General features: G+C 54.9%; 1 protein-coding gene across 1 annotated transcript in view; it reads right to left on the bottom strand.

Moving 5' to 3' along the window:
• LOC144934195 (paired box protein Pax-2-A-like) overlaps positions 1–13,918 on the bottom strand; it is a 79,667-nt gene that overhangs the window by 29,567 nt on the left and 36,182 nt on the right. Inside the window, exon 5 of the mRNA XM_078859774.1 lies at positions 11,582–11,696. Within this exon, the coding sequence (XP_078715900.1) occupies positions 11,582–11,696 (115 nt within the window). The remainder of the gene's footprint in view (positions 1–11,581; positions 11,697–13,918) is intronic.

Genomic DNA, 13,918 nt, shown 5'->3' with positions numbered 1-13,918 from the left:
TGCCGTCCACATGACTCCACAGCTAAGTAATGACTCGCAGCGCGGAGGGCACTGATTTCCGAGTGAGGATTAAGCGGCGTGAGCTCCGAGCGGTTTGAACGTCAAGATACAGACTTCCTCTGGGCAGGAATTAAGGCCGAGGGACACCAATGATGATGATGATGACGCTGCCAGAATCAGTGCACTGCACGCCGAGGGGATCGTGTAGCGAAACGAGGGCTTCACCAAACTCCCTCGCCGCTATCTACGCCGGGACGTGGAATGCACTCACCCCTCGCGTGACATCAAAGACAAAGATCCCCCGTGTAGCCTTAACAGACCGTTGGGCCAAGTGCTGCTAGCGAGCAGCACCTATGAAGGCCGGCACGGCACACGAGGGGTGGGTGGCCAACACCGCGGCCGGACGCCTTTGCCTCCCGAAAATCGTCACCGGCATTGCCCGCACCGGCCGTTCACGTTCAGGGGACGAGCAACGCGCTACGCGCGATCCATCCCCGCGGCAAAGCGGGGCCGTTGGGTCGCCGTCGAGAGCGCCCCCGCGAGCCCCTTCACGCGAGGAGCGCACTCGGCCGAGGTCCCAGCGTGGTCGGCGTGGGCGACGGGACAGACGGGGGCCCTCCCGTTGTAAGCGAGTCGCGGCCGTCTCTGCCGCACCCACGCGCGCATGCTCCGTGCTCCATGCACCGTGTACCATGCACCGTGTACCATGCACTGTGTACCATGGACCATGCACCGTGTACCATGCACCGTGCACCGGGCGTCGTACGGCGGGGGGGGGGGCGGTTTCTCCCCATCCCGTCCTTGGACGAAAAGTGCCGGCGTCGCTCTGCCTCGTTTAATTTTATTTAATTAATGGCGTTAATTAACTTTCCCATAATTTTGCCGGCAAAGTGGACCTTTGGACTGCGGAAGTCGCTATCGGCTTCCGGATCAATTAGCGGTGATTAGACAATTGTAATAATTACGCGCAATTTTGCGGGGCCATAAATCTATCACGGCCGTCTCTCTCTCTCGCTCTCTCTGCCGTCCTACACGTAGAGACGCGTGCCTCCCGCCCCGATCTCCACCACCCCCTCCTCCCCCCCAATCCCTCCTCCCCCCCCATGCCCCCAGAGCCTCAGCACAGAAAAAAAACCCAGTCTCACCCAAATAACACCCCTGTGATGTGAGCGAGCGCCTAGTAAGGTTGGCACGGCGCACGAGGTGGTGGAGCTGTGGGGCCGAGGTGTGCCGTGGCCAGTGGCAGCCACACAGCGATACGTACTGCCTGTGTGCAGCGCCTCCACCCCACGCACTCACTCGCACACCCACGGGCACTCGTGCAGCACCACGACGACGGGATCATTATGAGTTAACATCCCGGTCAGGGTCCTCGCTGCAGTTCAACACGTGGGAGGCTTTCGCGACCAATATCATCCATAGTAGAGGTTTTTTGGGTCAGATCGTGTAAATATATAAATGTGTCGTTAAAACCCGCCACCACCCGACACAGCCAACTCGTAAGGGTTGTCACGTAAACAGAACATGCCAATGCTGTACTAGTTACATGTCAATGCTGTACTAGTTACATGTCAATGCTGTACTAGTTACATGTCAATGCTGTACTAGTTACATGTCAATGCTGTACTAGTTAGATGTCAATGCTGTACTAGTTACATGTCAATGCTGTACTAGTTACATGTCAATGCTGTACTAGTTACATGTCAATGCTGTACTAGTTACATGCCAATGCTGTACTAGTTACATGCCAATGCTGTACTAGTTACATGACAATGCTGTACTAGTTACATGTCAATGCTGTACTAGTTACATGTCAATGCTGTACTAGTTACATGCCAATGCTGTACTAGTTACATGCCAATGCTGTACTAGTTACATGCCAATGCTGTACTAGTTACATGTCAATGCTGTACTAGTTACATGTCAATGCTGTACTAGTTACATGTCAATGCTGTACTAGTTACATGCCAATGCTGTACTAGTTACATGACAATGCTGTACTAGTTACATGACAATGCTGTACTAGTTACATGACAATGCTGTACTAGTTACATGTCAATGCTGTACTAGTTACATGCCAATGCTGTACTAGTTACATGCCAATGCTGTACTAGTTACATGCCAATGCTGTACTAGTTACATGCCAATGCTGTACTAGTTACATGCCAATGCTGTACTAGTTACATGTCAATGCTGTACTAGTTACATGCCAATGCTGTACTAGTTACATGTCAATGCTGTACTAGTTACATGCCAATGCTGTACTAGTTACATGTCAATGCTGTACTAGTTACATGCCAATGCTGTACTAGTTACATGTCAATGCTGTACTAGTTACATGTCAATGCTGTACTAGTTACATGACAATGCTGTACTAGTTACATGCCAATGCTGTACTAGTTACATGCCAATGCTGTACTAGTTACATGCCAATGCTGTACTAGTTACATGACAATGCTGTACTAGTTACATGCCAATGCTGTACTAGTTACATGCCAATGCTGTACTAGTTACATGCCAATGCTGTACTAGTTACATGCCAATGATGTACTAGTTACATGACAATGCTGTACTAGTTACATGCCAATGCTGTACTAGTTACATGCCAATGCTGTACTAGTTACATGACAATGCTGTACTAGTTACATGTCAATGCTGTACTAGTTACGAATGTGGCACGTTCTGTTTACGTGACAACCCTTACTAGTTGGCTGTGTCGGGTGGTGGCGGGTTTTAACGACACATTTATATATTTACGCGATCTGACCCAAAAAAAACCCTCTACGATGGTTCTCACTGCAAGCTTCTCATTCCTTCCAGGGCCGATGAAGTGAGAACCGCTATTGTGGGAAGGGCAACAGTGGTCATCCTATGGACAGGCCGGCCCCTGCCATGGCAATAATGGAGTTTCCACCAGTGATTCTAGGGCTGCCAATGGGCACGGGCACTGCCGCATACACTCGCTTGATTGCCGAGGCACCTCGCTCTACTCGAGCGGTCTCCATTTACGCAAGTTACAAGTTGGTAACCGGTTGAGGAGACTCATCGCAGACCACCGGGCGCCCCTCGATTCACCGAGTCAAGAATCGATTGGTCTTTGTGCCGCGTTGGCGTTGTCTGCCTCGCGCGTCGCCTGGTTCCGCTTGTACGCCCCTCCGCACTCCGATTCTTCCCTCTCGTGATAAATGCACAATTAGCATTTCAATCGCACGTACAGTAACTGGAAGTCTGGAAGTATATACACGCGCGCGCGCGAGTCGGTGCGCCCACCGCAAGCGTAAGAATCGATTCTTTTATAGATTAATCGCCGGGACGACACGGAGACGCGCTGCGTTGCACGAAAACCATTCCGCCCGCTCCATTCAACGTGCACAAGCAAGTGCTTACGCCCAGAGACTCAAATGTCTTTGACAATGTTGATGCCAAATTCCTAAAGGGGCCTTTCAATTACTCACAAGTGCTTTTTAATTTATTCTTCGTGTCAAGACGGGGCATTATTTATTATTAGTATTATTATTACCACTGCTGCCAGGTGAAAGCCGATATCTTGCGAAGCATATCCACTTCAAGTCAGGTGGCTGGGCACGCACCCAGTACTCTCTGTCACGAGAATGCGGCTGGTTGGCAACTGGCTCGATGGTTGCATGGCGAGCGGGCTGGCTCGCTGGCCTGGTGGCTGGCTGGCTCAATGACTGGCTGGCTGGCTCATCAATTGGTTAAACAATTACCTGGCCACCCTGGCTGCCTGGTTTGCTGGGTAACGAAACGACTGCAGAGCTTGATGGCTGGTGGGTTAGCCGGATACATATTTGGGTGACTGGCCACCCCGGCTGGATGATTGGCCAGATTTCCGGCTGACTAAACAAACCGATTGACGGACCAACTTACTGACCTGACCGGTCGACTGCCCGTCGCCTGACTGACCGTCTGATTGGCCACGTGTTTGATCGACCGGCTGGCTCGTTGGCCGGCCCGAATGTTCGGCGGGCTGGCTGCCTGCCACGCCACACGCAGAGACTTCCCGCCCCAGCAGGAGAACCCAAAATAATGCTCCTGCCAAAAGCCCCGGCCACGCCGTGCATCCCACTTAATGACACACTGCGTCTATTTTGCTCCCCGTAGGACGGGCGTTGTTTTTACGTCTCGTCGCACAGACCCAGCGAATATGAAATGTCATGTTGGCCCGCTGCATCGTATGCTGTGGGTCCAAGCTGGCTAAGGACAGGGGGCTCATAATGGCCGTGTCAATTTCGGAGCCAGCGTGGCTGCCGCCGTGGGTACCAGACCCTGGCGACAACACGTGGTGCCTACGGTAGGTGGGTCTCGTGGACTCAGCCACCTGAACAATCTACAGCCCTCTGTGTCAATCGACTGCTGGATGACAACCTCCTCACGCTGCATTGGTAATGAGGGGCGGGGGGGGGGGGGCAGGGGGAGGAGGGCCGTGCGATCACGCTGCACCATGCTGCTGCCCAGTTGACGAACGGGCGGTGCGGCCAGGGCCATTAGCCGTGGCAGGCTATCGAACTCGTGGGCCGTCGGGTCCGTAGCTTGCGCAAAGCTACGGCGGCGGGCACCACGCGGAGCGAGATCGCTGGGAGCCCTCCGGCCGCTGCCCTGCGATCGATCGCGCGGCTTCCTAAGGGGCGCCCGCCTCCTTCGCCCTCGCTCTGCTTCCAGAAAGTCGCTCTAATGGGGGGGGGGGGGGGGTGCGATTGAGCCGTAGTCCACGCCGTGTATTGAAGGAGGGGACGTAAAGCAAAACAGAACAATTATGATTGGCAGAGGCTGCAGTTGAACGGTGTTTTAAAGCGACTGCCAGCGCTGGCGTGAAGGAGCGTGGGTTTAGAGCTGCGGGGAATTGGGTTTCGCGAGGGGCAACCGCGAGCAGTCCCCAAGCAGATAAAATAATAAAGATGAATTTGGCAGTCGTGTTGTACCGTGGCGGTGAGCGGTGCTTTGATCCCAGCAACCGAGTTCGATTCCCGGTCACGACAAACGTCAGTGGCGAGTGGCATCAGAAGCATTCCTGCGTCACTCTCCCCTCCACTTCACCACACCACACGTGACCAGCGTGGTGAAGTACGTTGAAGCGAGCCTGGTGACTAATACGGCGTGAGTAGGCCGTCTTCCATCAGCCGTTGGGCAGAGGGCTGTGTGCATTATTATTGTTACATTGAAACCGTTGCACCGCAGCAATTCTAGAGCAATAACTGAGAGCGTGCGAAGTGACTCAAGGCACATTCGTTCATTGTTAGTCAACAATTAACTCACATTTTCAACAATGTGCGTGTTAAACATGACGTGTCGTAATATCGCGTCTGTGCTCCGCCGACAATTTCTGCCGCCCCATTCGAGTTTCGTTTGCCGCCTGCAGGAAACCATCGAGCCGTGAGTCGACTCTAGCCCACCGCCCCCCGCTGGGGTCATTACATCCAGAGTGGTCAACCTAGGGATATACTGGCCCCTGCCACAGAAACGTGGAATTTCCACCGTTGGCTCAGCATCGCCCGGGGGCAGAGACGAGCACGGACTTGAGCGAAAACCAAAAAAGAAGCCCTCATTTACTTGATACAGCTGTCGTGGCTGTGACGGTTCCACCTGAAGACGGAAGCTTGTGTTGCCTCCGAAACGTCGTGATTTTTATTTTATTTAACTTTTATTAATTTTAATGTTTTTACCTACGTGACTTTACCGAAAAAACCTAAGAATATGAATCCTTGCAGTCACGAAAGCTTCAAATCTAGAAAAAAGAAGCCGTCCCGTCGGGTCGCCAAGGCGACACAATGCCGCGGCTCTCGGAGCCACCTCTGAAATCTCCCACGTGGTGGATCCACGAACGCCCTCGGCATGCGGACAGCCGCGCGTCGGTTGTTGTGCCGGTCTCTCCGCGCCATCGGATGCCTCCTCCTCCTCCTCACGAAAGGTCACAGTGACCTCAGGAGGACTTAACGTTTAATAAGAATGGATAATGCACGCGTGGTGCTTTTTCACATTCCTGCGCCGCTTTTATGGAAAACTGCTGGGTACAAGGTGGCACGGTGGTGCAAAACTCGCAAAATAATTGCCCACAAATCTGAGCGTAATGATCGCTTCATGATTGCGCATGCAAAAGCATGCGGAGTGTCTCTGCCCCTAATGCAGATGGATGTAACCCGAAGCTTGCACTTGTCACAACAAAGCCTCACTTGCACGCACCTTATCACTGCGGTTGTGAAATCTGTGCGAGCCTCAATGTTTTCAGACCCAAAGCCAGATAACTTCAAATAACGAACATGGCAAACTCGACAATGTACTGGGTGAGTCTCTCCCTCTGTTTGGCGCGACATTGGCGGCTGATATGGAAACGTGGAATTTTCACCGCTGGCCGAGCCAACGATTTCTTGAGAACGACGATGTGTTGACTTTACTTTGACCGGATCAATTAACTAATTGCTCTTATTAAAACGAAACATCTCTTGAAGCGTAATTCCAAGTACTGATGTTGTTATCGGTAAAGTTTCTGGCCAGGTGCCAGCTCAGCCCATCATTCCTCCTGGATCGATACAACGAGCACCACGTTGTTGGAAGTGCATGGCAGGTGGCACGTGGGAATGTGGAATTTCCACAACTAGCCGAGAGCTCATCTTCTTGGTTCTTTCGGTAAAGTCACGTAGAAGGGAAATGATAAAATAATAAAAATAAAACATAATAAAATACAATTGTATTTTATTATGTTTTATTTTTATTGTATTTTATTATGTTTTATTTTTATTATTTTCCTTCTACGTGACCAAGAAGATTAATCCCTGCAGTCACGAAAGCTTTAAATCGAAATTTTGCCGAGAGCTGCCAATGGAGATGGTCCCATCCCATGCTGTGCTCGAGCAGCGATTGATTCTAAAAAATAATTTAACATAATTCAAAGGTCAAACAGTCCACCTGCTCACATCATTGTTGGGCAGTACTCACATCCATTGGCATGTTTGAGCCAGTGGTGGAAACTCCACATTACTGTTCCTGGGCCAGTGTCTCCATGAAAACAACATTGGTACGAATTGGTATGTATTTCATTGACCCCAAAGGTATGATGATGGGGTACATTGACCCCTGACTCAATTTTTGTGAGTTGAGTGCTCTAACTACAACGGCACCGGCCTAGATTATTCAAGATATAAATGTCATTTAATATTTGTCGAATGAAATGATTCACTGTTGAAGCCTATTCGAACGATTTTATTTAGTTCATCTACTGCCTCTAAACATTAACACCGATACCCAGATCTCATCTCGCATGTCGGTATCCATTTAACAGGACGAGTCTCGCTGAAACGCTCGCTGGGTGAGCCTCGCTGAAACGCTCGCTGGGTGAGTCTCGCTGAAACGCTCGCTGGGTGAGCCTCCCTGAAACACTCGCCGGGTGAGCCTCCCCTGAAACGCTCGCTGGGTGAGCCTCGCTGAAACGCTCGCTGGGTGAGCCTCCCTGAAACACTCGCTGGGTGAGCCTCGCTGAAACACTCGCAAGGGTTTGTGCTCACTTGATCCGACGTGCATCACTCTGCGTGATCGCAACATTTTTTTTAAATTCATGAGCGCGGATTCACAGGGCCATGAATATTTAATGAACACTTTACGATTATGCGCCGGCACACAATTATAACGTACGGTAAGTAAGGTACAAAAACACGTTAAAATATTAACGCGAGCATTTTTCTTTACATATATATTGGGAAGGCTACAAATTAAATTATAAGTTTTACTCGCGAAAAAAGGCCACGAGGGTTTTTTGTTGTTCCTCGTTATCGTTCACGGTGCGGATGAAATGATCAAATAAATTAATCATGGTCTGTTTTATGTGTTTACTATTTGTATGAGATTCACTACAAATGATAGCTGCAGGGGTTTTGGTACCGATCTGCTTTGTTTATGGAATCTGTCATTGACGCCATCGTTGTCTTACTTACATGAGGCCCTTCTCACAATCAAAACACTGATGAGGCCAAGATGGCAATCTGCTCCCTTAGCATCGCTGGGATATTACCTGGTTCGTAAACTCACCTACCCACTCGCCACCCACCACTCACCTACCCACTCGCTACCCACCCACCCATCACTCACCTACCCACTCACCACCCACCCACCATTCACCTACCCACTCGCCACCCACCCACCACCCACCTACCCACTCGCCACCCACCCACCACTCACCTACCCACTCACCACCCACCCACCACTCACCTACCCACTCGCCACCCACCCACCACTCACCTACCCACTCACCACCGACCCACCCACCACTCACCTACCCACTCGCCACCCACCCACCACTCACCTAGCCACTCACCTCCCACCCACCCACCACTCACCTACCCACTCGCCACCCACCCACCACTCACCTACCCACTCGCCACCCACCCACCACTCACCTACCTACTCGCCACCCACCCACCACTCACCTACCCACTCACCACCCACCCACCACTCACCTACCCACTCGCCACCCACCCACCACTCACCTACCCACTCGCCACCCACCTACCACTCACCTACCCACTCGCCACCCACCCACCCACCACTCACCTACCCACTCGCCACCCACCCACCACTCACCTATCCACTCGCCACCCACCACTCACCTACCCACTCACCACCCACCCACCCACCACTCACCTACCCACTCGCCACCCACCCACCACTCACCTACCCACTCACCACCCACCCACCCACCACTCACCTACCCACTCGCCACCCACCCACCACTCACCTACCCACTCGCCACCCACCCACCCACCACTCACCTACCCACTCACCACCCACCCACCACTCACCTACCCACTCGCCACCCACCTACCCACCACTCACCCACCGACCGAGAACAGCGTCTGACAGCAGTGTTCGCTGAGAGAGGTGAGGAAGAGACAGATCATTGATGAGAGTGTGGCTGTACCAACGACCGTCACAGTAGCAGTAACAGAGAGACGAGAAGGAGACATGGGAAGGGGGGGAGGTAGTGGCTGTCGTTAATTGTTAACCATTGTATAACAATCGGGTGAACAATATTGCGCTCGATTCTATCAGAGCTAGATAACGACCACGATTTCCGCTACGACAGCACTGGGAGAGATGGAGGGAGACGACCAGGTTACTGCGGGACACACGGACCCGTCCACGCAGACAGACAAACACTGTTCCTTGTCCAAAAAATGTTATAGTCATCACCCATTGTCTATCCACTGCTAGATGAAGGAAACCCCATGTCATCTCCATTCTTCACCATCCTGTAATGACGCAGTCCATCTCACTCCTGCACCCAATCTGATCTCGTCGCTCCATCTCCACTGCAGTCATTCCATTCGGTGCCATTCCATGACTAGTCTGGTCCATTGACCATCGTCTCTTCGAGCCACGTGTCTTGCCCAAGCCCACTTACTTCCCTTAACAGTCAATAGCATGCCTCTGATCCCCGTGCTACTAATCCAGTCTCTCAGTGACATTCCTAGCGTGTATCTCTCCACGCTTCCATTTGCAATTTTGACCTTTTTTTGTGTTCCAGTTTCTGCCTCGTTTTTTTGCCCCCTATGCGGACAAGGAGGTGCTCTATTCGGACGCGCTCTTCACGCTGCCGCAGCATTGTCCAAACGCAGCCCGCCCAAACGGGACACCGTCACGCTGTCGACGGCCTCTGGACCTCTGCGTCTGAATCCAGGTGGCCTCGACCAGGGCGGGGCTAATGACGTCACCCCGAGCGCGCGCGCGGCACTCCCCCTCCGACGGGAGGAGGCGAATGGAAACGGCACGGCAACGATATTTTCCTCGGCGAATTGTTTTTCCTGCGTATCGATCCCGGGTCACGCCATCGTCGCCGAGTGGAGTTGGATTTTTTTTCTCTTTTTTTTTCTTTCCCCCTCCCCCCTGCTATCGCCAGCAAATTGAGCTCACACGAAGGAATTGTACAAATTGATCGCTCTAAACGGATTATGATTTGCCCAGAGACGCGCGGTCCCGGCGAGGCGCGCTTGAGTCTGCGCGGCGTCGCCGCGGGGCGTGGAGCCGCCGCGCACCACGAGGCGTCTGCGTCGTCCGGAGCTTCCGAGTGCCTACCACCACCCCCTCCGCCCCCCGGGGGCCGGTTTGCGCAAGGACCGAGAGTTCGATCCCTAGACACGGCCGCACGCAGGCCGATTGGCTACGGACCGTCCCCCCCCCCCCCCACCTAAATTAAATCGCTCGAACTACGAGGGCCCAGAGAGGCGTCTCCGACGGCGACGTGAGTGCGCCCCGAACCAATGAGCCGCGCGGCGGAACGGCGCATTCTTACGCGGCTCGCGTTTTTTATTTTTTTTTGCCGAGCGCACGAACGACGTTCCTTCGCCCCGCGAACTTTTAACGCCACCACCGCCAAATCTCCGACAGGTGGGCGGAGATTATTCCCGCTCGGTGCCGGGGGCGCACCGAGACGAACGATGGGTGGGGGCGGGGGAGCGGGGGGGGGGCTGCGATTGCATCCGCCTCGAACGCCGAGTGGGCGACGGTCTCTGCGCGTCGCCACGAGACAGCCCGTGTCGCCCTCGCCCATCGCTCACACCTGCCACGCACCTGCGTTGCGCAACGCAGCGCCGTCGCGTGCGTTTTGCGAATGCGGGGAGTGGCGGCGCAGTGATCGGCGATGCCCGCTGCACCCCTCCGTGCGCTGCGCTCGCTGACAGCGCTTCCCCCGACAGTCGGTGTAGGCTACTTTATTCGAGGGCCCTTTAGTGTTTGTTACGGGCGTGTTAATTGAGGAGGTTTTGTTCACGAGCATCCATTAATGGGTGGCGTGGCACGCACGCGCACGCGCATAAAACGACAGCGACAAGTGCTGGAAGAGCTATCGTGAGCCTCCCCTGGGTGCAAAGCGATCGTGGGTTACAATTCGTTGGCATTGGTGATGGGTAGACACTGGGGATCGTTGTTTCAATTGCTATGTAAACCTGGCCTGGGCATCCTCTAGGCTGACTCAGACCACAATGAGAACTTGTTACAATGCATCACCATCTCGGGAGACAGAGACGGCCTTTGTTCGATGCATATAAGCAGCAGCCTTGCACCTGTTGGCTCGGACAATGGGACGCGGACAAGGTGTAGGAGCCGGGAGGGGGAGTGATTTGACGATTTGAGTCTCAGAATGGAGCTCGCGTTGCCCCGGGATTGGTCACCGCCAGCAGCAGCAGCAGGAGGAGGAGGAGTTGGCAAGGCGAGCGGGAAGAGTTGAGGAGAAGGGAGAGAGAGCGAGAGTGCAAGTGAAGGTGCGCAGCTCCGAGGGTTCGTCTGCTGCTCTTCGTATCGCAGCTCGGGTCTCACCGTCGGGCGGTCGTGGGTTCCACCGCGGTCAGCCCGTCATGATCATCATCATCATCATGGCCGTCATCATCACCGTCATCATCGCCGTCATCAACGGTCGCTTCCATTCATCCATGAATTGGAATAAACGATCGGGCGTTCAATCTGCATTCAACTTAACCACGCCTTTCAGGTAGCGGGACTCAACAGCATCGTCGTCATCGCCGTCGTCGTCAAGCGCGAGACCGAGTGACCGCGGCCGCGGGAGCCGCACGGCGCTCACCGGTGACGAGGGGGTACGACTGCGCCGCCATTTCCGGGGTGCCCGGCCCCACCATCCCAGACTTTACGTCGTCCATGCCGGCTCCCAGGGCCGATAGAGGAGGGTACTCGGTTCCCTGGGGGCACGCGCGCACAGATCGAAACACGGACAGTCGTTAATCGAAGTCGAGAAGGCACAAGAGGTTCACATTTTATACAAAGTGGGCATCTCGGTTCAGCACGAGCCGGAAGAGGCGATCGCCGCCGCGCGACGCGGGCCCGCAGAGCCTCGCCCGCTCTCACGCCGCCGGAAACTCCACGATCCCAAGCCGGGGACTGCTGGCCGGAGAGAGACCGGGCCAGCGGAGGAATTGACCTCGGGCTCTCGGCTGCCGCTGGCTCGGTGCTCCAACGCCGCGAGGTCACCGGTTCTCCGGACGCCTTCAGTCGACCTCCGAGTGCCGTTGCCGTGTTGACGGCGGGAAGGCTGCGCACACTCGCCCGGCCTCAAGTTGTGTGAGCAGCCCCCTCGCCGTCTTTGTTTAATCAGCAATTTAGCCCGCGGGAGCGCGAGCAGCGCCGGGGTACCCACGGGGGGGGGGGGGGGGGGGAGATTAAACTACCGCCACCTCCGACTCGACGTCTGGGGCCAGGGATGAGTCCTGGTGTGAGGAGCGGTTAGCGCTGCGCTGCGAACCCGGCGGACTCGAGTTCGATTCCCGCTCGCGGTCACCAACTGCAGTGACGATCATCCGAAGCGGTCTTGGGCCTCCCCTCGGTCGACTTTGGCCTCCGAAATGAGTGCCTGGTGCGGCGTGTAAACATCGCTACTGGGGACACAAAGGTGGTCGGGCGTGGTGCCGGCCACCCACCCCCTCGTGTACCTTTGCAGCCTTCATAGGTGTTCGTTAACAGCACTTGCCCCTACAGTGTGTTAAAGGCTATATGGGGGTATTTTTCCTTTGTCGTTCTAGTTTGCGTGACCTCAGTGGGTCGTCGGCAGGTCAACGTGACCAACGACGTTGATGCCGCCTGCTATAAACCCACAGCCGCTGCAGAGTCAACACCCACATCTCTCTTTAAAGAGTCTCATCACCACCACCACAACCTGGACCAGAGGCCTTCTCTTCATGACATAATCCAAGCAACCATTCAAGGGCAGCCGTGACAGAGTCGCGAGACCACCGCCATCCGGAGGGCTCACCCTTTGGTCGCCGGATTCGTGAGAGGCCAGATTAGCAATCGCAATAATAATGGTGGCACACTGTAACACGGGTTGCTGTTTTGTTGGGGTTAGATCGCGTAAATAATAAATGTGTCGTTAAACCCGCCACCACCCGACACAGCCAACTAGTACGGTTCGTCAATTGGCCGTGTCGGGTGGTGACGGGTTTCACGACAAATTTCTATTTACGCGATCTAACCCCAACAACAACAACAACAAAACCTGTTTTCTGGATGACAGTGGTCGTGAAAGCCCACTCCGTGTTAAAGTGGCGCACCGTGCCGAGAGACTGCGCGCCCGGGCAGGGGAGCGGCCCAGCGCACAGGTGCACGCATTCCACGCCACCACGCCCGCCCCTCACACGTTTATGTGGCAGCATAAGAGCATCGGGCTGGATGCGCGCGCGCGCACACACACGTAAATATAAATGTGTCGTTAAAACCGCCACACGCACACGCGCACTCGTAAAAACGACAAACAGTCTCCGTGGCGCCTTATAAACTGGTCGGCGAGCACCTATTAAGGCCGGCCACGGCGCTCAAGGGGGTGATGCGGCCAGCAAAGCGCCCAACTCCACCCCTCTGTATCCCTGGTGCTTTAGCCCACCGCGCCGGGCACTCGCTTAAGGCTGAGTCGATCGAGGAGATTGTCCGGGACGGGTTCGGACATTCGCCACCGATGCAGTCAAAGTCGCGGAATCGAACTCGGCCGGCCAGGATCCACGCCCCAACCGCAATGCCACCGCTCCGCCACGACCACTCCCTCCGCGCAGCCCGCGTCCGCTGAAAACGCTGCGCCCGGAGCCGAGGGAGTCGAGCGGCGAGGATGACACGCGCTTGTTTTTTCACCCCCGAGATCCAATCGCCTGCGCTCGGGAGATCAGCGCTGAGCCCAGGGGCTGTCATCGTTTCGACGGTGGAGGGGGTGCTTCCGAGCAAATCTTCTCATCCACGGACGCTGCCGCCACCCTACCCCCCTCCACCCCCCCCCCCCCGTGTCACGCGGGCGTGCGCGTCTGCGCGTCGCTCTTCCTCGACGCACGGGCCCCGAGCCCCCTCGCGCTCGCACTGCGCGGCGGAGAGAGCGCGGCTGTGAGGGTCGCGAGTTCAAGCACCGCTCAGAGGATGGTGTAGT

The sequence above is a fragment of the Lampetra fluviatilis genome, chromosome 9 (genome assembly GCF_964198595.1).
Source record: "Lampetra fluviatilis chromosome 9, kcLamFluv1.1, whole genome shotgun sequence".
NCBI lineage: Eukaryota > Metazoa > Chordata > Hyperoartia > Petromyzontiformes > Petromyzontidae > Lampetra > Lampetra fluviatilis.
The sequence above is the reverse complement of the archived record's forward strand: the minus strand, read 5'-3'. Positions and strand labels throughout refer to the sequence as shown.